The sequence below is a fragment of the Hemitrygon akajei genome, chromosome 4 (assembly GCF_048418815.1).
Source record: "Hemitrygon akajei chromosome 4, sHemAka1.3, whole genome shotgun sequence".
NCBI lineage: Eukaryota > Metazoa > Chordata > Chondrichthyes > Myliobatiformes > Dasyatidae > Hemitrygon > Hemitrygon akajei.
Genome location: NC_133127.1, coordinates 101,471,120 through 101,499,046, shown reverse-complemented (window position 1 = coordinate 101,499,046; position 27,927 = coordinate 101,471,120). Strand labels below are relative to the sequence as shown.

The 27,927-nt window shown below is 41.6% G+C and overlaps 1 protein-coding gene across 2 annotated transcripts; it reads right to left on the bottom strand.

The window, feature by feature from the left end:
- Positions 1-148: 148 nt before the first annotated feature.
- On the bottom strand, positions 149-26,773 carry otop1 (otopetrin 1). Of its 2 annotated transcripts, none has more exons than XM_073041865.1 (6): positions 26,323-26,773; positions 25,678-25,814; positions 25,532-25,590; positions 20,384-20,514; positions 3,255-4,045; positions 149-524 (listed from the first exon to the last, which is right to left on the bottom strand). In XM_073041865.1, the coding sequence occupies exons 1-6, from the start codon at positions 26,681-26,683 to the stop codon at positions 354-356; spliced, it is 1,650 nt and encodes a 549-aa protein (XP_072897966.1). In that variant the 5' UTR covers positions 26,684-26,773; the 3' UTR covers positions 149-353. The 2 variants fall into 2 exon arrangements, with proteins under 2 accessions (XP_072897966.1, XP_072897965.1); XM_073041864.1 differs by having other exon boundaries at positions 153-524; positions 3,255-4,102.
- Between the last annotated feature and the right edge of the window lie 1,154 nt (positions 26,774-27,927).

The following is a 27,927-nucleotide window of genomic DNA, read 5'->3' as shown; positions in this document are numbered from 1 at the left end:
GAAAAGGTTTACCCCTGTGCAATGGTGGCATGAACTGGGGCAAAATTGTGCAGCATCCTAATAGTTTACAAACCAGAACACCTTTTTTTATTTCTCAATGGATTTACATCATTACAAGTTTTATATTCAAATCTTACAGACCACTTAATAATTGAAAATTTGCATAATAAATTAATACAAAATACAACTCCAGTAAACATTAGTACAAAATTAAAATTATTAACTTTTAGTTAGTGCCAAAACCATATTCTGATACAAGAAATTCAAGTGCAATTAATGGAGCTCTTCCCCCCCTTGCAGTTATCTATACACTATCTGCACTCTATACACACCAATGACATTTAATTTGTTAACTATGCCAAACAGAACACCTCAAAAAGTGATGCAGAAGCATGCATACGATAGAAAATAGCAAAAGGCATTGCAAGGTTTACAATTAGAATCCACATTTCAAATCCATAAACATTTTCTTCAAGACCGTTGTCAAACTGCGGGCGAGTTCCAAATGCTGTAAGTATCCAGAACTTTAAACAGAAGAAAAGCAAAACTGAGAATGAGATTGATTGTAAATTTCTCAACACAAGCCACAAAACAGAATAAATCCAAATATACTGTATATGCCAATTAATAAACTTCCTCCCAAGTGTTTCAACACTGGACCATGAGAAACAGGATTGTTGATTACAACTTTAATTGCAGCATTTGACTAGATTCTGCTTAAGTATTGTAACATTCTGTTAAGATTCAAATCTCTTTTATAAAGACATTTAAAAAAAAACACTTATAAAAATGCTTACTGAAATCATCCAAGTACTGTATTAATAGTTCATGGTTCACATGGCCAAAATGAATTCTGATGAAAAGTCACTAACAAGAAGTGTTGACAATTTCTTTCTTTCTGCCTTACCTGTTGACTATTTTCAGAATTTTATATTTTAAATGAAAGCTAAAAAATTAAATCACTTCTGCAACCTTTAATCAAAATAAACTACTAATTAAGTGGAAAACATTGCAATATACAACATCAAACCAAGGTAGGACAACAAATGTTTGTGCTCGGAGGAGTGTGGAATAGAGGGACCTAGCAATAAAGTACATAATTTGCTGAGAGCATCATCACCAGTAGACAGGGTGGTGTAGAATGCACAGTAGCTGTCATCAGTCAGGGCATTGAGGGCAGGAATTGGGACATTATGTTGCAGTTGCACAAGATGTTAATAAGACTGCACTTGAATAGTGCAGAGTTTTGATTGTGCTGCTAAAGTCCTCGTTAAGTTGGAAAGAGTGCAGAGATTTATCAGGATTCTACTCAGACTCGAGCCCAAGTTACAGGAGAGGCCGGGCAAACTGGGTTTTATTTCTTGTAACATAGAAGACCGAGTAGCAATCTTTTGGGAGGTGTATGAAATACAAAGATAGTGTTAGAAGTCTTTTTCTCCAGCCAAGATTCAAAAGACACCCAAGGGGCAACCTCTTCACAGAGTGCGGTACACAATGCAACGTGCTGCCAGAGAAAGTGGTGAGGCAGGTACAATTATAGTATTTAAGACATTTGGACAAGTTCATGGATAGGAAAGATAGAGAGTCATGGCCCAAACAGGCAATGGGACTACCTTGTGGCTCAATGGACGAGTCAGGTTAAGGTGGACTTTTCTCAGATCCACTGAATGGCATGTTATCAAGCAGTACCAATCTGAAATGACAAAGTCTTGCCTGGTGACCCTAGTGCCTGGGGTCATTCATATGATGCATCGTCACCATATGGGTGGTCAGAACAAGACTCCACAAAGAAATTGCAGTAAAGAAAATATGCAAATACTCAGATCAGTCAGCACCTTCAGAAAGATTTAACATTTCAGGGCATGACTTCACTAAAACTGAACTATTAACTCTCTCCAATTCCACAAATTTTACCCAAGTTGCTGAGTGATCCCAGCATTTTTGGAATTTATTTTTACCTTTCCAGTATCTGCAACCTTGATTTTTACAAAAAACCCTGATAAAGCCAAATGTCAAATTCAATAGCTTAAAAATAATGCTGGAAATGTATTTATAATGCTTATGGATGTTCCCAGCTCAAATCAAAAATAATGAAAAAACAATTTTTAAAAATATTTTCAACCAAGTTATTCAAACTAATTAAGCTAATCATTGAATTGCAAATTATCTTAACTGATGCAATTCAGTAATCTGATTGCCCCCAAAGGATTGAACTATTAAATGTCTAACTTCACCTGACATTTGATAACTTTTCTAACCTCCTTTTCCCATTTCTACAGCACTTTTCTCCCATGAAAATCTTGTTTAAAAAGGCAATTTTTTTTCCCAGTGAATGAAAGAATTAGTCCACTTCAAAGTTTAGCTTCTGCCAGTTTTGAATTCACTTGAAAATGCTAGTCCTAAATACTTTAGATAAATGTTTCAGTGCTATATTTACTCATTTTTGTGGATGTGGAAATTTGGCTCAATGAGTCTATGGCTGCTCTCAAAGCAATCCCTGCCTCTCCCCATTTTCCAGGTTACAGCACAGTGAAGCACGTAGAGCTGCTGCCTCAACTCCACTGACTTGTATATGACCAGGTGGATTTCCTCATGGCCCAAAGATGTGCTAACTGGCCATGGTAAATTATCCCTAGGATAGTGGATAACATGTAACATGAGGAAGTCATTGGACATACAAGGAATGTGGGGGCAGGCGAGGAGAGAGAAAATGGGACCAAAGGGCTAAATGGCCTCCTTTGTCTTGGGAAGAGATTTGAAATAAGTGAATAACCTACTCTCTCCAATGTGCCCATCTGTTTCATCCCATGAGATGCCTCAGGCTTGTTCACATTCCTTGCCTTGAAAGGCAGTGGTTGAAGGGTTGAATCAAAAACAAAGGCTGCCACTTCAGAACTGAATTGAGTTATTTTCTTTGGAATACAAAAGTCCTCTTTGCTGTCCTACAGAATGGCCCAAGTACAGACGTACAGTTTAGAAGAATCTCAGATACACAAACGTACTGATTGAACTGATTTAGTAGGTGTCACCTTGTTGATGGGATAATCTGCTATGAGTAAAGTAGTTGTGCATTTTCTGCTTCGTATAAACACTGGTGACCACACTGCAGAGAATATACCACTGGCTTTAAAATGCTCCAGCATGATCTAAAAAGGCCAAATACAAGTCCCAGACATTCTTTCTCAATAAAAAAACTATTATAAAAGACTAAAGATTGCTTTTCAACTGGCTTGTATTGCATTTCTAAATCTTACCGAAATGTTGCACAGGAAGAGAAAGGCAGCGATATTCTTCAGCAAAAGGCTCTTTATGTCCCACGTGCGTATTTCAATGTCCCTCAGTGGCACAGAGGATGCGGGCTGCCAGCCACCATCTCCCCTGGCTGCATTGCTCCTGCCATCGCCACCAGCTTGCTCCATGCAATTCCCACAAGCTGAAATGGTGAAGACCCCTTGGCTCTTTTCCACTTGCTTCTTGTACTTGTCACTTTCACGATGAAGGGATTCGATTATAAACATATTCTGGAGATATTTCTCAATGATTGTTAACAAAGAAAAGGGTAGATTCAACCACGTATGACCTGGGCGCCTTTCTGCTGCAATTCCTGCTATCACAGAGCACCAAGAGAGGAGCCAGGAGGCACAGGCTGTGCTAACCAGGAGGGAGCCATCCAACTTCCTTGTAGGGTTCGTGGAGTTGTCCACCAATCGCTTGTCTATTCTATAAATCACAAGGCCACTTGTGGTTGCTGCAGACATTAAACTTAGCACTGTAATACTATACAAGTAGAACATAGTCACAGCAGACTGGCGCAGAGCTTCAGAATGGCCCACCTGTATTTTGTACACAATCAGAATTCCTATGGTGGCTGCCAGTACAACAGCTCCCAGAACTGGTCCTGGTAATATTTTGTATTGTCTCTTAAAAAAAAGTTTGCGCGGTCTATGCTCCTCGATCTTCCGCCCAACATTCTTCCACATGACATAAAGCATGGCAGACGCAAATACATGGTACTCAATGCTGAAGGGATACATGTAATAGAAACCTTTGTAGAAAACAGCACACGCATTGGTAGTACAGTTACACTCTGGTGCAGTCTTTTCTAAAATAAAAAGGATTATGCAAATTACCTTTGAACAATATTATGCAAACTACAAGGACTTGTACTTTTAAGTGAGACTTAAACCCACTCATACTTTTATTGCATACAATAGTCAGTGTGCAGTCAAGGCACTATGATATTGACATTTGCATTCACCCTGCTGTTAATTTGCCTTCCTCACTGCTAGCCGTCATGTTTATTTTCAGCAACTTATGCACAAAGGGCACCTACAGTAGGTCTCTTTGAACCCTCATCTTTTCAAATACTCAATATCCTGTTATGTGCACCACAGTGGATAGCTTTACTTTGCTTAATAACCCTGCTCAAAGCTTCTTTACATCGTTCTCCAACTCAGTCCCAGCTGTTTTCCTTTCATAAACCCACACCAGGTCTGCTCAGCCCTATTTTAAGGCAGCTCTTTCCGGTGTCATTCACAGAATCTCTAGATATGTTTTGTCATCTCAACAACAGGTATACCACTTTGAATTCTGTTGGTGGGGTCAGATCTCTGACACTGTGACTCAGAAGGAAAGGGGAGTGGAGGGCAGGGGAGAAAAGGTGACCTGTGGTGATAGGGAATATGTTGGTTAAGAGAACAAAGAGAAGGAGATTTGTGGATGAGAACAAGATTCCCAGATGATATGTTGCCTCCTAGGTGCCAGGGTTTGGAACATCTCAGATTGACTCCTCAATATTCTCAAGTGAGAAGGTGAGCAGACAGAGGCCATGGTCCATGTAGGTACCAATGGCATAGGTAGGAGATTCTGCAAAGGGTGTTCAGGGAGTTAGGTGCTAAGTGGAAAGACAGGACCTCCAAGGTTGTGATCCCAGGATTATTACCCATGCCACACACTAGTGAGGTCAGAAATAGGAAGATCACTAAGATGGAGGGGGTCAGAATTTTGGATTATTGGGCTCTCTTCCAGGGATGGTGGGACCTTTACAGAAGAGATTTGCACCTGAACTGAAAGGGGCTAATATCCTAGTGGGGAGGTTTACTAGTGCTGCACAGAGGGTTGGAACTGGAGTTGCAGGGGATGGGAACCAGAGTACCAAAACACAGAAGAGAAGTTTCCAAGAGATATTGAAGCCCTGGTTAAAAACAAGGAGGTGCCCAGCAGGTATAGCCAGGTAGAAACAAATGTGCTTGAGGAGTACAAATACAAGAGAACAATGAAATCACGAGGGCTAAAAGAAGGCATCAGATTACCAGAGCAAACAAGATGAAGGAGAATCCCAAGATACCCAAGATACCAAGATACTTTTAGAGCAAGAGGATTGCAAGGGACAAAATTGGACCTCTGGAGAATTAGAATGGCAATCTATGTAGAACCATAGAACATTACAGCACAGAAACAGGCCTTTTGGCTCTTCTTGGCTGTGCCAAACCATTTTTCTGCCTAGTCCCACTGACCTGCAGCTGGGCCATATCCCTCCATACACCTCTCATCCATATACCTGTCCAAGTTTTTCTTAAATGTCAAAAGTGAGCCCGCATTCACCACTTCATCTGGCAGCTCATTCCATACTCCCACCACTCTCTGCGTGAAGAAGCCCCCCTCCCCAATGTTCCCTTTAAACTTTCCCCCCTTCATCCTTAACCCATGTCCTCTGGTTTTTTTCTCCCCTGGCCTCAGTTGAAAAAGCCTGCTTGCATTCACTCTATCTATACCCATCATAATTTTATACACCTCTATCAAATCACCCCTCATTCTCCTACGGTCCAGGGAATAAAGTCCTAACCTATTCAACCTTTCTCTGTAACTCAGTTTTTCAAGTCCTGGCAACATTCTTGTAAACCTTCTCTGCACTCTTTCAACCTTATTAATATCCTTCCTGTAATTAGGTGACCAAAACTGCACACAATACTCCAAATTCAGTCTCACCAATGTCTTATACAACCTCACCATTACATTCCTACTCTTATACTCAATACTTTGATTTATAAAGGCCAATGTACCAAAAGCTCTCTTTACAACCCTATCTACTTGTGACGCCACTTTTAGGGAATCATGTATCTGTACTCCCAGATCCCTCTGTTCTACTGCACTCCTCAGTGTCCTACCATTTAATTGTATGTTCTACCTTAGTTTGACCTTCCGAGGTGCAATACCTCACACTTGTCTGCATTAAACTCCATCTGCCATTTTTCAGCCCATTCCTCCAACTGGTCCAAATCCCTCTGCAAGCTCTGAAACCTCCAATCTTTGTATCATCAGCAAATTTGTGATCCAATTTACCACATTATCATCCAGATCATTGATATAGATGACAAATAACAATGGACCCAGCACTGAACCCTGTGGCACACCACTAGTCACAGGCTTCCACTCAGAGTAGCAATCCTCCACTACCACTCTCTGGCTTCTTCCATTGAGCCAATGTCTAATCTAATTTACTACATCTCCATGTATACCTAGCAATTGAATCTTCCTTACTAACCTCCCATGCGGGACCTTGTCAAAGGCCTTACTGAAGTCCATGTATACAACATACACTGCCTTCCCTTCATCCACTTTCCTGGTAACTTCCTCGAAAAACTCTAATAGATTGGTTAAACATGACCTACCACGCACAAAGCCATGCTGTTTCTAATAAGTCCCTGTCTATCCAAATACTTGTAGATCCTATCTCTTAGTATTCCTTCCAATAATTTACCTACTACTGATATCAAACTTACTGGCTTATAATTTCCCAGTTTACTTTTTGAGCCTTTTTTTAAACAACAGAACTACATGAGCTATCCTCCAATCCTCCGGCACCTGACCCTTGGATATCGACATTTTAAATATGTCTGCCAGGGCCCCTGCAATTTCAACACTAGTTTCCCTCAAGGTCTGAGGGAATACCCTGTCAGGTCCTGAGGATTTATCTACTCTGATTTGCCTCAAGGCAGCAAGCACCTCCTCCTCTTTAATCTGTATAAGTTCCATGACCTCCCTACTTGTTTACCTTGTTTCCATAGACTCCATTCCAGTTTCCTTAGTAAATAAAGATGCAAAAAACCCATTTACTATCTCTCCCATTTCTTTTGGTTCCATACATAGCCGACCACTCTGATCTTCAAGAGGACCAATTTTATCCCTTACTATCCTTTTGCTCTTAATATACCTGTAGAAGCTCTTAGAATTATCCCTCACCGACTGCCAAAGCAACCTCATGTCTTCTTTTAGCTCTCCTGATTTCTTTCTTAAGTATTTTCTTACTCTTTTTATACTCTTCAAGCATCTTATTTCCTTCCTGTTGCCTATACATGTTATACATCTCTCTTCTTCATCAGAGTTCCAATGTCTCTCGAGAACCAAGGTTCCTTATTCTTATTCGCTTTGCCTTTAATCCTGACAGGAACATACAAACTCTGCACTCTCAAAATTTTTCCTTTGAAGGCCCCCCACTTACCAATCACATCTTTGCCAGAGAACAATCTACACTTTTTAGATCCTTTCTCATTTCTTCAAATTTGGCCTTTTTCCAGTTTAGAACTTCAATCCAAGGACCAGATCTATCTTTATCCATGATCAAGTTGAAACTAATGACGTTATGATCGTTGGAACCAAAGTATTCCCCTACACACACTTCCGTCACCTGCCCTAACTCATTTCCTAATAGGAGATCTAATATTGCATCCTCCCTAGTTGGTACATCTATATATTGATTTAGAAAACTTTCCTGAACACATTTCACAAACTCTAACCCATCTAGACCTTTAACAGTATGGGAGTCCCAATCAATGTGTGGAAAATTAAAATCCCCCACAATCACAACTTTCTGTCTCCTGCAGTTGTCTGTTATCTCTCTGCAGATTTGCTTCTCCAATTCTCGCTGATTATTGGATGGTCTATAATACAACCCTATTAATGTGGTCATACCTTTCCTGTTTCTCAGCTCCACCCATATGGCCTCAGTAGACAAGCCCTCTAATCTTTCCTGCCGAAGCACTGCTGTAATATTTTCCCTGACTAGCAAAGCCACCCCCCCCCCAACCTTCATCCCTCTGTCTCTATCACGCCTGAAACATCTCTCTCCTGCCCCTCCTGTAGCTAAGTTTCAGTTATGGCTATGATGTCATAATTCCATGTGTCAATCCAGGCCCTCAGCTCATCTGCCTTTCCCACAATACTCCTTGCATTGAAATATACACACCTCAGAAGATTATTATCACCACACACAACCTTACTATTTGTGACTTTGCATGAACTACTAACATTATTTATTTTTACCCCCGTTCCACTATCTACTCTGGTTCCCATCGCTCTGCAAATCTAGTTTAAACCCTCCCCAATAACACTAGCAAACCTCCCTGCAAGTATATTGGTCCCCTTGTAGTTCAGGTGTAACCCATCTCTCTTGTACAGGTCCCACCTGCCCCAGAAGAGGTCCCAATGATCTAGAAATCTGAAACCCTGCCCCCTACACCAGTTTCTCAGCCTCGTGTTCATCTGCCAGAGCATCCTACTCTTACCCTCACTGGCATGTGGCACAGGCAGCAATCCAGAGATTACTACCCTCAAGCTCTTGTTTTTCAACTTCCTATCAAGCTCTCTGTACTCATTCTTCAGGACCTCCTGACTCTTTCTACCCATGTCATTGGTACCAATGTGTACCACGACATCTGGCTGATCACCCTCCCACTTCAGAATGTGTGGAGTCAAAAGAGTTGGGGGGGGGGGGGGGGGAAGAATGCGAATGGATTTTTTTTGCATCTCAGGAGACTACACTGAGTCTATGGAAATGAGGCAACGCAGCAGCGAGGTCATGGACCCTCTCCAGACTAGAGGAGCTGTTTGCTGTCCTCAGGGTCTGACAAGGTGTTCCTTCAGTCCCTGTGGGAGGCAAGTACAGGAATTGCAGGGGCTCTAGCAGAGATATTTACATAATCTTCAATGACAGAAAAGGTTAACATTGTTTTACTGCTTAAGAAAAATCTAAAAATAAACCAAGAAATGATAGGCCAGTGAGCCCGACATCAGAAGTGGGAAAGTTATTGGAATGTTTTCCAAGGGACCAGATATGAATACTTGGATAGACGAGGACTGATTGGGGATAGTCAGCATGGCTCTGAGTGGTTGATCATGTCTAGCCAAACAGAGTTTTTCCCAAGGAAGTTACAGGAAAGTTGATGATGGCAAAGCAATGGATGTTCAGCAAATCATTTGACAAGGTCAGGAATGTTCAGTTACTTGGCCTTCAGGATGAGGTAATAAATTGGATTAGACATTGGCTTTGTGGGAGAAGCCAGAGAGTGGTAATAGATGGTTGCATCTCTGAATGGAGGCCTGTGGCCTGTGACAGGTAGAGTACCACAGGGAGAGGTGCTGAGTCCATAGTTGTTTCTGATCTATAGAAAATGATTGGAATGTTAATCTGGTCAACTGGATCAGTAAATTTGCAGAGGACATCAGATTGGGGGGTGTAGTGGACAGCAAGACTATCAGAGCTTGCAGAGAGAACAACAGTGTGGACCATTATCTAAATGGGGAGAAGGTTGAAATATCAGAGGTGTAGAGGGACTTAAGAATCCTCATGCAAGACTCCCAGGAGGTTAATTTACAGGTCGAGTCTGTCATAAAGGCAGCAATTCAATGTTGGCATTTATTTCAAGGGGAATAGAATATAAAAGCAAAAAGTAATGCTGAGGCTTTATAAGACACTAGTCAGGTTGCACTTGGAGTATTGGCAACAGTTTTGGGCCCCATATCTCAGAAAAGAGAGCCCAGAGAGGTTTACAAGGATGATTCCAGGAACAAAGGGGTTAACATATGAAGAGCATTTATCAGCTTTGGGCGTATACTCACAGGAATTTAGAATAAAGAAAGGCGATCTCATTGAAACCTACCAAATGTTGAAAGGACTAGACAGGATTGATGTGGAGAGGATACTAGAGGGCACAGCCTCAAAATTGGGAGTGACCTTTTAGATCAGAGGTACGGAGGAATTTTTTTTTAGACAGAGAGAGAGTAATGAATCTGTGGAATGCTCTGCCACAGACTGCGGTAGAGGCCAAGTCCATGGGAATATTTAGAGCGGAAGTCGTTAGTTTCCTGATTAGTCAGGTCAAAGGGTATGGCGAGAAGGTGGTTGTATGGGGTCAAGTGGGATCCAGGATCAGCCATGATGGAATACCAGAGCAGACTCGATGGGCTGAATGGTCCAATTCTGCATGTCTTATGATCTTTTGCTTTGGGGATGTTTCACTGCAGCAGGCTGTGGAAGACTTGTGAAGGTAGAGGGCAAAATTATTATATGGAAATCCTAATGCTGTCTGCAAGAGAACTGTGACTTGGGATTTGTTTTCCAGCAAGACAATGATCTCAAGCACATAGCCAAAGCTACACAGGAATGACTTAAAAACAAAGTTAATGTCCTGGAGTGGCCAAGTCAAAGTTAGAGTCTAACTCAAATCCAATTGAGAATTTGTGGCTGGACATGAAAAGGGCTGTTCCTTCATGATCCCCATGCAATCTGTCAGAGCTTGAGCAGTTTTGTAAAAAAAAAAATTGGGGAAAAATTGCAGTGTCCAGATGTGCAAAGCTGATAGAGACCTATCCACACAGACTCAAAACTGTAATTGCTGCCAAAGGTGCATCTACTAAATACTGACTTGAAGGAGGTGAATACTTATGCAATCAATTATTGTGCTTTATATTTGTAATTAGTTCAGATCACTTTGTAGAGATCTGTTTTTACTCTGACACAAAAGTGTCTTTTTTCTGTTGATTAGTGTCAAAAAAGCCAAATTAAATCCACCATGATTCAATGTTGTAAAACAATGAAACATGAAAACTTCCAAGGAGGGGGTGAATACTTTTTACAGGCATTGTAATGTTGAGGCTTTATAAAGCACTAATGAGGCCTCACTAGGAGTATAGTGAGCAGTTTTGGGTTCTTAATTTTAGAAAGGATGTGATGAAATGGCCCGATTCTGGTCCTATATCTTATGGTTAATACTGTAGCTAATGAGAGCATACACAGGAGCATAGTAAAAGGGAAGAAAAAAACCAATTGGCTTAAACTGTTCCTTTCATTGCAAGAGGCTTAACAGATATGGCAGATGAACGTAATGTGCATTGACTCAGAGGGCTGGGATACTGCAGCCATTACAGACGTGGCTGAGGGAAGAGCATGAAAATAGCTCAATGTTCCGGGACACAAGTGCTGCAGGCATGACAGATGCAAATGAAAGGAGGGAAAATTTGTCTTCTTGATGAAAGAGGATGTAACAGACCTTGGAGAGGATACTCTGGTGCAGAGGTCATATGAGTCGAACTTAGAAATAGGAAGAGATTGTATTATAGCTCTACCCCCACCCCCCCACCCCCGAAAATAGTCACCAGAATTGGAAGAACGGATACATTGAGAAAGTGCAACAAGTTGTAAACAGAACAGGGTAGTAGTAGTGGAATATTTTAGCTCCCCTAATACTGGCTGGGCTGTACACACTGAATGTCTTGGATGGAGTGGAATTTGTGAAGTGTCCAAAAGATCTTCCATTACCAATAGAGGGGGACATCAGACACTAGTACAATGCAGCTCCTTTGGCCACGATGTGTGCTGACCTATTAACCTACTCTAAGATTATTCTAGCTCTTCTCTTCTACATAATCCTCCATGTTCCTATCACCTATGTGCTCAACAGTTTCTTAAGTTCCCCTAATATATCTGGCTCCATCCCAGTTCCAAGCACCCACTGTTTAGAGAAATTACACTCAACTTCACCCCTACACTCTCCTCCAATGACCTTAAAGCCACTTCTATAAGCCATTTACACCCTAGGCAAAATAGTCTCTGGCTATCCACTTTACCCATGTTTCTCGTCTTGTACATCTCTATTTGTCACCCCTCATCCTCCTGTACTCTAAAGGGATCAGCCCTAGCTTGATCAACCTACATCTTCAATAGAATGCCCTCTATCCGCAAGATATAGAAGCAGATTTGGCCATTTTGCTCATTGAGTATGCTCTATCATTTCATCATGGCTGATCCAATTTTCCTCTCAGCCCCAATATCCTGCCTTTTCCCCATATGCCATCATGCCCTGACCAATCAATAACCTATCAACCTCTGCCTTAAATATACTTAAACACTTGGTCTCCACAGCTACCCGTGGCAGAGAATTCCCCAGATCCACCAGTGGCCAAAAAAATTCCTCCTCACCCCCATTCTAAAACGACATCTCTCTATTCTAAGGCCATCTCCTCTGGTCTTTGACTCACCATAATGGGAAACATCTTCTCCACATCCACTCCTATCAAGTCCTTCAACCATTTGATAGGTTTCAATGAGGTCACCCCTCATTCTTCTGAATTCTAGTAAATACAGGCCCAGAACTATCAAATGCTCTTCATACGACAGGCCATTCAATCCTGGAGTCATTTTCATGAACCTCCCTTGAACCCTCTCCAGTTTCAGCACATCCTTCCCAAGATGAAGGCCCCCCAAAACTGCTCACAATACTCCAAGTGAGGCCTCACTAGTGCTTTCTAAAGTATCAACATTACGTTCCTGTTTTTACATTCTGGTCCTCTTAAAATGAATACAGTACCAATATTGCATTTACGTTCCTCACCACCAACTCAACCTGAAAACTAACATTAGGGAATCCTACACAAGGACTCCCAAGTCACTTTGCATTTCAGTTTTTTGTATTTTCTCCCTATTTGAATTTAGTCAACCCTTTTCTTCTCTTCTACCAAAGTGCATGACCATACACTTCCTGACACTGTATTTCATCTGCCACTTCTTTGCCCGTTCTCCTAATCTGTAGCCACTTTACATCCTCAAAACTACCTGCACTTCTACCCATCAATTTCATCATTCAAATATTTATAATGTAAAAAGAATCAGTCCCAATAGAAACCTCTGAGGAACACAGCAACCAGTCAGAAAATGTGATTGAATTCACATTATGACCACTTCAGCTTCTCCTCAATTTGCAGGGTGAAGTCTATCATACTGTGATCACTTTCCCCTGAGGGTTCTTTTACCTAAAGGTCTCTAATCAATTCTGGTTCATTGCACAACACCTAATCCAGAATAGTTGATCCCCCAGTAGACTCAACCATGAACTGCTCTAAAAGCTCTCACAAGCATTCAAGAAATTCCTCCTCCTGGCATCTAGTACCAACCTGATTTCCCCAGTCTTCCTGCATATTGAAATCCCCTGTGACTATTGTAATATTGCCCTTCTAGTAAGCATTTTTCATCTCCCATTGTAATTTGTAGGCCACATTCTGACTACTGTTTGGGGGTCTGTATTCAACTCCCATCAGGGTCTTTTTACCCTTGTAGTTCCTTAGCTCTATCCAAATGATTCAGCACCTTTCGACCCTATGGCACCTCTTTCTAAAGAGGCAATTTCATTTTTTTTTAAACCAACAGAGCGACAATACCTCCTCTGCCTTGCTGCCTATCCTTCGAATACTACGTGTATCCTTGGACATTAAGCTGCCTGCTATAATCTTCTTTCAGCCATGATTCAGTGATGCATACAACATTGTACCTGCCGATCTGCAACTATGCTGCAAGTTCATCTACCTTATTCCATATGCTGCACACAGATACAACACCACCAGTCCGGTATTCACACTTCTTGATTTTTACGTTGCAACTCATCCTGTTGACTGAAATTTTGCCCCATCAGCAGCCTCTCTTCACTACACATTGTCTCCATTTGTAAACCAACTACCTCATCTTCAGGACCATCATTCGCCTTCCCTATAATACTTCTTGCATTGAAATATATGCAGCTTAGGACACTAGTTGCACCATCCTAAACCTTCTGATTCCTGACTTTGCCTGATGTCTAACCAGCATCTGCCACAACATCTCCACTAACTGTTCTGGCACTCTGGTTTCCATCCCCCTGCAACTCCAGTTTAAACCCCAAGATTTTACACTCTCTCTCATGAACAAAAGAATAACGTTTGTTACTCTCCAATTATCTTTTACTACTCAGGCCAGTGAGAATACAAAAATCATTACTAAGGGTGCAATAATCTCTTCCTCACTTCCTGCAGTTCTCTGGGGTATATCCTGTCTGGCCCCAGGGATTATCTATCCCAATGTTTTTCCAGCACATCCTCTTAACGTCAAGATATTCAAGTATATGAATCTGTTTATTCTGTCCTCGTAATCAAGGTCACTCTCACTGGTGAATACTGAAATCAAAATATTCATTAAAGACCTCCCTTACCTCCAGGCACATTTCTCTACTATCCTTGATTGGTCCTACCCTCACTTAGTCATCTTCTTGTTCTTCACACATGTACAATACCTTAGGGTTTTCCTTAATCCTACTCACCAAGACCTTCTCATGGTCTTTTCTAGCTTTCCCATGTCCATTCTTCAGCTCTCTCCTGGATACCCCGTAACTCTCTACAGCCCCATCCAATCCTTGCTTCCAAAACCTTATACAAGTTTCTTTCTTCCTCTTGACTAGATGTTCCATATCTCTTGTCAACCATGGTTCCTTCACCCAATCATCTCCCTGCCTTAATGGAGAGGGTGCAATGTTGGATCTCTTCCTAGGAAATGAGGTAGGGCAAGTGGCAAGAAGCAGCAAGAGGTGGAGAGGGAAGAGGTAAAAGAAGCTCGGAGAGAAGCTGTGTTTTTAAAACTGATCGCGACAAAGAGGCTAGACTGTGCAGGTGCGTGAAAGTCGACCTCTGAGATCAGTGGGGGAATTTTAAAAGCGAGTAGAGGCTGAGTACGAGCTTCACTCCAGGTGAGGTATGGCTGTGTAAGCTCCTTTAATTAATCTAATTAGCTTAGGAGTAGGTAATGGAGGCAGCAGTTAGGGCAGTTGAGTGCTCCGTTTGCAGTATGTGGGAAGTCAGGGCGAGCACTGTTGTCCCTGATGACGACACCTGCAAAAGGTGCATCCAGCTGCAGCTCCTGACAAACCGTTTTAGGGAACTGGAGCTGGATGAACTTCGGATCATTTGGGAGGCAGAGGCAAAAATAGACAGGAGTTTCAGGGAGATAGTCACCCCTAGGAGTCAGGAGACAGATAGTTGGGTGACTGTCAGGAGAGGGAAGGGGAATAGACAGGAAGAGCAGAGCACCCCTGTGGCCGTTCCCATCAACAATAAGTATACCGTTTTGGATACTGTTGGGCATGACCTACCAGGGACAAGTTGCAGTGGTTGCGTCTCTGGCACCGAGACTGGACCCTCAGCTCAGAAGGGAAGGAGGGAAAAGAGGAGAACAGTAGTGATAGGGGATTCGATAGTTAGGGGGACAGATAGGAGGTTCTGTGGAAGAGATCGAGAATCCTGGATGGTCTGTTGCCTCCCTGGGGCCAGGGTCCGCGATATCCCGGATCGAGTTCTCAGTATTCTCAAGAGGGAGGGTGAGCAGCCAGATGTCGTGGTCCATGTAGGGACCAATAACGTGGGTAGGAAGAGTGAGGAGGTCCTGAAAGGTGAGTTTAGGGAGCTAGGTGCCAAGTTAAAGGACAGAACCTCCAGGATAGCAATCTCAGGATTGCTACCAGTGCCACGTGCAGGTGGGTTTAGAAATAGTAAGATAGTGCAGATCAACACATGGCTGAAGACATGGTGCAGGAGGGAGGTCTTCAGATTTATAGATAATTGGGCAGTTTTCCAGGGAAGGTGGGACCTGTTCCAGTGGGACGGTTTACATCTGAACTGGAGGGGAGCAAATATTCTTGCAGGTAGGTTTGCTAGAGAGGCTCCAGTGGATTTAAACTAGAAATGAGGGGGGAGGGGAACCAGAGTGTAGGAACAGATGTATGGGAGAAGAAAGAAAAAGACGACAGTAAAGTTCTTTGTACTGTTACAGATAAACAGAGGAAGAGATGGAGAATTTCTTAAGTGCATTTATTTTAATGCTAGGAGCATTGTAAGAAAGGTGGACGAGCTTAGAGCATGGATTGATACATGGAAATATGATGTTGTAGCTATTAGTGAAACATGGTTGCAGGAGGGGTGTGATTGGCAACTAAATATTCCTGGATTTCGTTGCTTCAGGTGTGATTGAATCGGAGGGACAAGAGGGGGAGGTGTTGTGTTGCTTGTCAAAGAAAATATTACAGCGGTGCTCTGGCAGGATAGATTAGAGGGCTCGTCTAGGGAGACTATTTGGTTGGAATTGAGGGATGGGAAAGGTGTAGTAACACTGATAGGGGTGTATTATAGACCACCTAATGGGGAGCAAGAATTGGAGGAGCAAATTTGCAAGGAGATAGCAGATAATTGTAGTAAGCACAGGGTTGTGATTGTGGGAGATTTTAAATTTTCCACACATAGACTGGGAAGCCCATGTTGTAAAAGGGATGGATGGTTTGGAGTTTGTAAAAATGTGTGCAGGATAGTTTTTTGCAGCAATACATAGAGGAACCAACAAGAGAAGGGGCAGTGTTGGATCTTCTGTTAGGGAATGAAATAGGTCAGGTGACGGAAGTACGTGTTGGGGAGCACTTTGGGTCCAGTGATCACAATGCCATTAGATTCAATATAATTATGGAGAAGGATAGGACTGGACCCAGGGTTGAGATTTTTGATAGGAGAAAGGCTAACTTTGAGGAGATGCGAAAGGATTTAGGAGGAGTGGATTGGGACAATTTGTTTTATGGGAAGGATGTAATAGAGAAATGGAGGTCATTTAAAGGTGAAATTTTGAGGGTACAGAATCTTTATGTTCCTGTTAGGTTGAAAGGTTAAAAGTTTGTGAGATCCATGGTTTTCAAGGGATATTGGAAACTTGGTTAGGAAAATGGGAGATCTACAATAAATATAGGCAGCATGGAGTAAATGAGGTGCTCGAGGAATATAAAGAATGTAAGAAGAATCTTAAGAAAGAAATTAGAAAAGCTAAAAGATATGAGGTTGCTTTGGCAAGTAAGGTGAAAATAAATCCGAAGGGTTTCTACAATTATATTAATAGCAAAAGGATACTGAGGGATAAAATTGGTCCCTCAGAGAATCAGAGTGGATAGCCATGTGTGCAGCCAAAAGAGATGGGGGACATTTTGAACAATTTCTTTTCTTCCATATTCACTAAAGAGAAGGATATTGAATTGTGTAAGGTAAGGGAAACGATTAGGGAAGTTATGGAAACTAGGACGATTAAAGAGGAGGAAGTACTGGTGCTTTTAAGGAATATAAAAGGGATAAATCTCCGGGTCCTGACAGGATATTCCCTAGGAGCTTGAGGAAGGTTAGTGTAGAAAAAGCAGGGGTTCTGACAGAAATATTTCAAATGTCATTAGAAACAGGGATGGTGCCGGAGGATTGGCGTATTGCTCATGTGGTTCCATTGTTTAAAAAGGGTTCTAAGAGTAAACCTAGCAATTAGGCCTGTCAGTTTGATGTCAGTGGTGGGTAAATTAATGGAAAGTATTCTTAGAGATGGTATATATAATTATCTGGATAGACAGGGTCTGATTAGGAACAGTCAACATGGATTTGTGCGTGGAAGGTCATGTTTGACAAATCTTATTGAATTTTTTGAAGAGGTTACGAGGAAAGTTGACGAGGGTAAAGCAGTGGATGTTGTCTATATGGACTTCAGTAAAGCTTTTGACAAGTTTCCGCACGGAAGTTTAGTTAGGAAGGTTCAATCGTTAGATATTAATATTGAAGTAGTAAAATGGATTCAACAGTGGCTGGATGGGAGATGCCAGAGAGTAGTGGTGGATAACTGTTTGTCAGGTTGGAGGCCGGTGACTAGTGGTGTGCCTCAGGGATCTATCTGTACTGGGTCCAATGTTATTTGTCATATATGTTAATGATCTGGATGAGGGTGGTAAATTGGATTAGCAAGTATGCAGATGATACTAAGGTAGGTGGTGTTGTGGATAATGAAGTAGGTTTTCAAAGTTTGCAGAGAGATTTAGGCCAGTTAGAAGAGTGGGCTGAAAGATGGCAGATGGAGTTTAATGCTGATAAGTGTGAGGTGCTACATTTTGGTAGGAATAATCCAAATAGGACATACATAGTAAATGGTAGGGCATTGAAGAATGCAGTAGAACAGAGTGATCTAGAAATAATGGTGCATAGTTCCCTGAAGGTGGAATCTCATGTGGATAGGGTGGTGAAGAAAGCTTTTGGTATGTTGGCCTTTATAAATCAGAGCATTGAGTATAGGAGTTGGGATGTAATGTTAAAATTGTACAAGGCATTGGTAAGGCTGAATTTGGAGTATTGTGTACAGTTCCGGTCACCTAAGTATAGGAAAGATGTCAACAAAATAGAGAGTACAGAGGAGATTTATTAGAATGTTACCTGGGTTTCAGAACCAAAGTTACAGGGAAAGGTTGAACAAGTTAGGTCTTTATTCTTTGGAGCGTAGAAGGTTGAGGGGGGACTTGATAGAGGTATTTAGAATTATGAGGGATAGATAGAGTTGATGTGGATAGGTTTTTTCCATTGAGAGTAGGGGAGATTCAAACAAGAGGACACGAGTTGAGAGTTAGTGGGCAAAAGTTTAAGGGTAACACCAGGGGGAATTTCTTTACTCAGAGAGTGGTAGCTGTGTGGAACGAGCTTCCAGTAGAAGTGGTAGAGGCAGGTTCGGTATTGTCATTTAAAGTAAACTTGGATAGGTATATGGACAGGAAAGGAATGGAGGGTTATGGGCTGAGTGCAGGTTGGTGGGACTAGGTGAGAGTAAGCATTCGGCACGGACTAGAAGGGCTGAGATGGCCTGTTTCTGTGCTGCAATTGGTATATGGTTATATTTATATGGCTAAAAAGAGGGAGGTTTTTACTGTGTACAAGTAATGAGGAACTAGTATATCTTGATGATTTACAAGTATAGGAGTGCACTTGAGAGATATTAGAGGATACAAGATTTGGCAGGCAAGATGAAGCAAAATCCCAAGAGATTCTGTAGATATAACAAGAGTAAAAGGGTGACTGTGGAGCAAACAGGATCCCTTAATGATCAACGTAACTGACATATATATGGAACCAAAGGAAATGGGCAAGATTTTTAATACTTTTTCTTCTGGTTTTAATGTGGAGAAAAGTAAGTTAAAAGGAATAGGGGAATGAATGATGTCTTGGATCACATTAATTAGTATGGAGGTGGTACTGGAGTACATTAGGGTGGATAAATCCCCAGGGCCTGATCTAGTGCATTCTCAGACCCTGTGGGAAGCTGAACAAGAAATTGTGGACACCTTGCAGAACTTTGGCTTCACCTCTGGCCACAGGTGATGATCCTGAGGACTGGAGAGTCGTTAATATGGTAATATTGTTTGAAAAAAAAGGTAGCAAAAGAAAACCAGGAAACTACAACCCACTGAGCCTCTCGTTGCTGGTAGGTAAATTGCTGGAGGGGACTCTGAAGGACAAGATGTACTAACATTTAGAGAGACAAGGTCTGATTGGAGACAGCTGACATCCTTTGTGTGGGTACTCATGTCTGAGAAATCTTTTGAAGTTCTTCAAGGAAGTAACCAGTAGGGTAGATCAGTGGATGTTGTCAATGTGGACTGTGGCAGGGCCTTTGACAAAATCTCTCCAGGCAGACTAGTCTGGAAGGTTTGATCATATTGGATCCAGAGGAAGAACATTCATAATTGGCTCAGTGGTAGGAACCAGAAGATGTTTGTCTAGGCTCCTATCAAACTGGAGTCCTGTGCCTAGCGATGTGACACAGGGAGCTGGTGCTGAAACCTGTTTGTAATTTACTTAAAACAATTTGGAGTTTGATGTACAAGGCATGGGTGGTAACTTTGCAAATGATACCAAATAAATGGCGTTGTAGACATTGTAGATAATTATGACAAATTAGAGAAATATCAATCAGCTAGGTACATGACCCAAGGATCGGCTTTCAATCCAGAGGAGGCACACTGCATTTTGAGTTGGACTTGTACAGTGAATGGTAGGCTCCTGGGCAGTTTATGAAACAGAAGACCATAGGATTGCAATTGCAATCTAGACTGAAAGCCATTTGCCAATCCTGAGCCACATACCTAGCCGACTGAAATTCCCCTATTAAATTTTCATAGTTATTAATTTCTACATAGAAGAATACAGAGTACAAGATATAAGTCAAAAAAGATAAAATAATACCAAGTACATTATATTTGAATCACATTCTTTCAAACCAAATGTAAGGTCTCAACCCGAAACTTCAACTGTTCTTCTCCCTCCACAGGTGCTGCCTGATCCTCTAAAAGATTGTTGTTTTTTCTGTCCTGTCAGTGTGCATTTGTTAATTCAAATACTTCTACACATGGTTAAGAAATATCCTCTCTAAATTTCATTTCTCTTGTTCTGGAGTTTAAATTCACTGAAAATTTCTTACCCACAGATATGTTGATAACTCCAAATGTGGCCAGTCGTTTTTTGTGATCATTCAACTGATGTTCAGATTCAGCAACAATACCATTCACCCACAATAACAGATTTGTGAAGACAGCATGAATCATCCCAAATCTAATGAAAAGACACATCTTGTAATGCACACAGAATGTAGTAAATACATTAAAATTAGAAATTTTACCGTGGAAAACATTGAAATCATAAAGTTGCAAAAATTCAAAAAAGTTTCTAAAGTCAGTCCAGTCAATTAGTTTCACAAGGCATTTCAAAGGAAATGCTCACTTAATATGTTCAAAATTTTTGGATTACTATACCAAGGACAGTGTCTAAAATAAAACAATTACAGCTAGAAAATACAACTCTTACAATTCCAAAGTTTCATTTTAATTTTAGCATCAGAATCAGTTCTAAATTTCCTTCAAGATACTGCACTAACATTGTTTAAGAAATGCATTTTCTCCTCAGACAACTACAGAATAAGACTAACAGCCAAAAGCAAACAATAAAGCAAAGTCTATTGCCATAACAGAAAGGAGAATATTAGATCACACGACCACAAGACCAAGGCCATTCAGCCCATCCAATCTGCTCTGCTATTCCATCATGGCGATTCCGGATCCCACACAACCCCATACACCTGCCCTCTCACCGTATCCCTTGATACGGTGACCTGACCAAGCTGGAATCTATCATTAGCACTTTTAATATACCTATGGACTTGGCCTCCACTGCAGTCTGTGGCAGCGAATTCCACAGATCCACCACTCTGACTAAAAAATTCCTCCTTACTTCTGTTCTAAAGGTCACCCTTCAATTTTGAGATTGCATCCTGTAGTTCTGGATATCCCCACCAGGGGAAATATCCTCTCCGCATCCAGCATTTCAATCCAATCCAATCCTTTCAACATTCAGTAGGTTTCAATGAGATCCCCCAGCATTCTTCTGTATTCTAGTGAGTACAGTCCCAAAGCTGCCAAACACTCCTATGTTAACCCCTTCATTCCTGGAATCGTCCTCGTGAAACTTCTCTGGACTCTCTCCAATGACAATACATTCTTCCTGAGGTAAGGGGGCCAGAACTATTGGCAATACTCCAAGTGCAGCCGTACTACTGTCTTACAAAGCTTCAGCATCATCTCCTGGTTTTTATATTCTCGTCCCCTTTAAATAAATGCCAACATTGCATTTGCTTCCTTTACCACAGACTTAAGCTGTAAATTAACCTTCCGGGAGTCTTGTACAAGGAACCCCCAAGAGCCTCTGCACCTCTGATGTTTGACCTTCTCCCCATTTAGATAATAATCTACACTATTGTTCCTTTTACAAAAATCATACATTTTCCAACAGCGTATTCCATCTGCCACTTTTTTTGCCCGTTCTTCCAATTTGTCTATGTCCTGCTGCAATTGCATTGCTTCCTCAGCACTAATACACCTCCACCCATCTTCGTATCATCTGCAAACTTTGCCAAAAAGCCATCAATTCCAGCATCTAAATCATTGACAAACAATGTGAAAAGTAGCAGTCCCAATACTAACCCCTGAGGAACACTAGTCACCAGCAGCCAACCAGAAAAGGCCCCCTTTGTTCCCACTCACTGCCTCCTGCCTGTCAGCCATTCCTCTATCCATGCCAGTATCTTTCCTGTAATGCCATAGGATTTTATATTGTTAAGCAGCCTCATGTGAGGCACCTTATCAAATGCCTTCTGAAATCTAAGTAAATGACATGCACTGCCTCTCCTTTGTCCACCCTGCTTGTTATTTCCTTGAAGAATTCTAACAGATTTGTCAGGCAAGATTTTTCTTTATAGAAACCATGCCAACTTTGAGTTACTTTATCATTAGTCTCTAGGTACCCTGAAACCTCATCCTCAATAACAGACTCTAACAGTTTCCCAACCACTGAGGTTAGGCTAACTGCCCAATAATTTCCTTTCTTTTGCCTTCCTCCCTTCTTAAAGAGTGGAGTGACATTTACAATCTTCTAGTTCTCCAGGACCATGCCTGAATTAAGTAATTCTTGAAAGATAATGACCAATGCATCCGTTATCTTTTCAGTAACCCCTCTCAGAACTCTGGGATGTAGTCCATCTGGTCCAGATGTCTTAGCAACCTTTGAGTTTGCCTAGCACTTTTTCCCCCAATGGCACTCATTCCTACTCCCTGACACTCACAGACCTCTGGCACGCAGCTAGTGTCCTCTGCAGTGAATTCTGATGCAATGTACCCATTAAGTTCATCTGCCAATTCTTGTCCTCCATTACTGCCTCACCAGCATCATTCTCCAATGGTCCAATATCAACTCTCACCTCCCTTTTACTCTTTATTTAACGAAAAATAAACAGATTCTGCATGATATTATTGGCTAGTTTCGCCTCATTTCATCTTTTCCCTTATTGTAGCTTTTTCAGTTGCCTTTTGATGGATTTTAAAAACTTCCCAATCATCCAACTTCCCACTCACTCTTGCTAATGTATATGCCTTTTCCTTGGGTTTTATGCAGTCCTAACTTCCATGTTGGCGTACCCCTGCCATTTGAGAACAACTTCTGTCGGGCATATCATTCTTGTGCCTTGTGAACTATTCTCAGAAACCTCAGCCACATTCTGCTGTCATCACTGCCAGTATCCTCCTCCAATCCACCTGGGCAAGCTCCTCTCTCATGCCTCTGTATTTGTTTATTCTATTACGATATTGATACATGTGAGTTATGCTTCTCCCTCTCAAATTGCAGTACGAATTCAATCATATTATGCCACCAAAGGGTTCCTTTATGTTAAGTTCCCTAATTAGATCTAAGATTGTAACAAAACTCCCTGTCACTTTATCAGAAGATGCATGGAGTGCAGAAAGCTAACCGGCATGCACAACAGGAAAAGGGATCGGATCAGTTAATGTCAGCAGTACACCCAGAATTCTCTACTAACTTCATACACAACCAGAACACTGAAAAACCGTACAACTTGATCTTTTGGGGCAACAATGGAACAATTTGGTATGAAAGAAAACCAATGAATATTGGCAAAGAGACAGGAAAACTGTGGGCAATTTAAGAAAATTAGGAATAAAAGTGTAATAGGACTTCAGTTTTTTCTGATATAGATTGGAATAGTGAAGGCTTATTGAGCCAAGTGGGAAATCCAGAAATGTGTACGCCAAATCATTTAATCTGTGCTTCCCGTGCAACGATGAATCTAGTCCTGGGGAATGATGTGGAACATGTTTCCATGGGAATGTATTTGGAAATCTGTTTCAGAATATCCATGGGAAAAGACAATATACAAACAAGCAGAAATGGGTGCCACAGCAGTGCAGCAGTTCATGCAACTCTATACAGCTCAGGGTAATTCGGAGTTTGGAGTTTAATTCCGGTGCTGTTCTGGACGGAGCCTCTGCATGTCCTCCCTATGGAATGTGTGAATTTTCCCAGATGCTCTGATTTCCTCCTGCAGTCCAGAGACATACTGGGTAGGTCAATTGGTCATTGCAAATTGCCCTATGATTAAGTTAGGGTTAATCCTGTTTGTCAGGGGTTGTTGGGGCAGTGTAACTCAAAGGGCCAGAAAGCCCCACTCTCTGTAATGAGTGTTACTTTGGAAATTGAATAAATATGCTCATGAAATCTAAATAGATTGTACATCAAAAATGTAAGGGTTAAAATAAATTGAAAGGGAGACAACAAGTGACAGCAGGAAGATACAGACTTATGGAACAGATTAAAATATGGGAATAAAAGGGACAAAGATTGTGCAAACCTAGACAATAGCTGACATTGAAAAAATTGCAGTTCCTATTTAAGATAAATAGTAATCAAATTCTGGTTGCAGGGTGGAAATGCATCTCTACCAAAGGAGGTGCAAGGTGCTCTTTCCCTCCGCTAGCCTGCAGGTCACCATTGGGCAAAGTAGCAGTGCCCCCCCCACCCCGGGTCAGGCTCATGTGTCACCTTGGGAGCACGTGGTGGATGGTCGTATGAGCAGCTGATGCATATCACAAGTCCTGGTTATGTGACAACTGCCACCAAGCAGATCATCTCTGAGAGTATTGATAATGGTTGGGATCACCGTCGTGTAAAGACTGCCCAGAGAAGGCAATGGCAGACCAATTGTGTAGAAAATTTTGCCAAGAACAGTCATGGTCGTGGATAGAGAAAAGAACAACAGTGTGAAGGGGTTCTTCCTCAAAGGCACAGATTGTAGACAGATGGAAGACCATGATCACTCATGTCATGTGACACAGCACATAATAATGATGAGTAATCAAAGATTAAAATATGAATCTTTGCAAGCCAAGGTCATTGGAGTACCTTCTCCTTAGCAAAACAGCAAAAGAGAAAGCAGTGACAACATTCCAATAGTACATATACAGGATGTATTTGGGAAAAAATGTTGGAAACCATGAACTTAAAAAAGCTACCTCACCCAAAGGGGGTGTATTCTATGTTACTGGAAGAAATGAAGATGGAAATTGTGGCGATCAACTACAATCTACCAGCTCTAATTTGGTGTAGTTGTATTTCCTGAAGACTAGGTTAATCTACACTTTCCCTCTTACATAGTGCTCCACTTTATTACAATCCATGTGCCCAAGTGTTTCTTAAATACCCCGACAGTATCTACCTCTACACCCATGCACCCTCCACTGTGTAAAAAAAAAGTCCCTGTCATCCCTCTAGAGTTTCCTCTAATCTTAAAGACCATGCTCCCTAGAATTAGCCATTCCTGCCCTGGGGAATATGGTCCATGCATATGCACTTGACCTATGCAGCTTGTATACCTCTATTAAGTCACCTCTCACCCTTCTTCTTTCCAAAGAGAAAGAGTCCTAGCTTGCTCAACCCATGCTCATTAAAACATGTTCTCTAATCCAGGCAGCATCCTGGTAAACCTCCCCTGCAGCCTCTTCACATCTTTCCTGTAGATGTAAGTAGAACTGAACGAGTGTTGTGTAACCAGGTATTAACAGAGCTGCAACTTTACCTTGTGTTATGTTGATACATGTTAAGCAAGTTACTCTGCCATAATCATTGCACAATCACATCCTTAAAATGTTCTGACATTTAAATTCATTCGTTTGATACAATAGACTGAAGAAACGTTATCCTGTTGGGAATATGGTACATACTTTACCTTTCAATAATCTGAAAAGTTTGAATGACATCCTTTGCATGAAACCAAAGGAAATATACCTGAAAATAAATTATATATTTAATATGTACTGCATACTTATTCTTCTATGATAACACAAATTAAAAATCAAATACATATAAACATGCCTGAGAGATTGTGTGTACTGCGTGAATCACGGGAAAGGCACCACTGGCGTCTGTTAGACAACTTGAATATCCAACATAGTATCCAATTTTCAACATATCCAGAACTAAACTCAAGATGGCAAACAAGATTAAACCACCTGGGAACCAAACGCAATAAAAGTTAATTTCTAAAGAAATAAAAACAGATCTTAAATTATATTAATTGAATTTTCTTACAACTTGTTCCAACTACTTCATATCTGATGTACTGTAAAATTTTGTTTGTTACTTTGAGCAACGTCGAGTTGGCACTGACCCTATGCACTGAGCGAGTTATGAGCATCGTTACAATGATAAACTGCTCAACTTATCGCACGCTGTAACACTGCAGTTGATGATACTAAAACTATCGTGTCAGTTCTGCAGCTTAACGGAAGTGCACAAGGCACGAAAGCTCAACCAGCGATAAGAGAGGTGCTCAACAGGTCGGGTAACATAGACGGCGCGGTGCAGTTATAAACACAAATCTAAACAAATTTCACATACTTCCCAAGGTAACAGGGCTAAACTCTTTTAAACTATGGCAATGTGAACATATAGAACAATAAAGCTCCCAGTGTACACCCGAATTTCCCCGCTAACGCCCCTTCCGCCCTGACAACTTGCCTCTGAGCCACCCTGGCCCGGCGTGGTCATCTTTATCGATGGCCAACCCTCTCCTTTCGTGCCGCTTCACAAAGTACCAGAACATCCACACTAGCTGCATCGCCATGAGGGTGCTGAGATAGGCCAAGACATGTTCCTGCGTCGCACCGGCTTTCTGCGACGCCTCTGCCACCGTTAGGACCAAACCCAGGGCAAAAACATTGATGCCGTACTGAGCGCTCGGGGTGACTGCATTATTCGGGAGGTATTTATCTGTCAGGTCGCTGGGGCTGGGGAGACTCTCTTGCTCTTTCGGCACCCTGCACTTGTCGGAGCTCGGCTTGCTGCCTCTGTAAACTTCCAGGCTGCATTCGTCGTCCATTGCCACTTGTCATCTAGCTCAGCGAGTAAACTTAGAAATGGTAAAGAAAAGCCCTTTTAAGAAAACTCTCATTAATGTCCCCGCCCCCGATTGTAGGTCGGACAGGTGGGAAGGAAGTTTCACCCTTTATGGTTTCTTCAGTTAACAGGCAGGTGGAGTTACAACCGGACAGCTTCAACAGATCAATAACTTTTAATTTGATAAACATTGAAAACGTAAGTTAAATTCATCAATTTTCATGGGTTTTATTTCATTCTACACATTCATTTAGATATTTTATACTCCTCCGGAGGGTTTGTAATTAATAACAAATGTTCGTGAGTAAATCTCCACCAATATTTTCGCCTCGCCTCTCCTCTGCAAACGTACGCCATACTAAGGCAAAAAAAAAAATCACACTATATTGTAAACACAAGAAATTCTGCAGATGCTGGAAATCTGCTATGACTCTTAACGTACTTTGAATGCAGAGCAACACACAATGCTGGTCTGCAAAGGTATAGAGTTAATAGGTCTTTTTATACACAGATTTGATGCGTCATAATGAATCAGGCTAACATCTCGTTTCCTTTCAGCCAGTTTCTCAGATGTTCGGTCCGAGTTGGCCGGCGATTCTTCTGCTTCCTTTCGTGTCTACATGGTCTCGCGGGACTGGGCCAGGTTTATCTATTTAGCATTAAATTAATGGCTAATCAATTGCAGAAAACTTGATTAGAATAAAATCAATTTGTGTGTTTTCGTTTTCTGCAAGCTGCAGTCTTTATGACGAACTGTACACTCACGGTGTTAGGGTATGGCAAGGCTGTGGATATATTTTTGTTAGTTATTATAGCGTAGTGATTCTCAACCCTTTTCTGCTCCTAACCCACTTATGACTTTCATTTACCTCCATGATCCCACCCTCCACGGTCTCTGTTAGTTGCTAAAGTTTTTTGTTTGGTCAATTGGCCACCTCCAAATGGTAGCCAAGATGTGGGTTTGAGATTGTAAATAGAGCTGGAAAGGGCATGTAATAAGGGTAATGACACAATCGTAATGGGGGATTTCAATATGCAGGGGGATTGGGAAGATCAGGTTGGTGTCGGATTGCAAGAGAGGGAATTTGTTGAATGCCCATGAGATGGGTTTATAATAACTGTGTGCTTGAGCCTACTCGGGGAAAGGCCATCTTAGATTGGGTGTTGCATAATTACCCAAATCTTATTAGGGAGCTTAATGTAATGGAACCCTTAGGAGACAGTGAT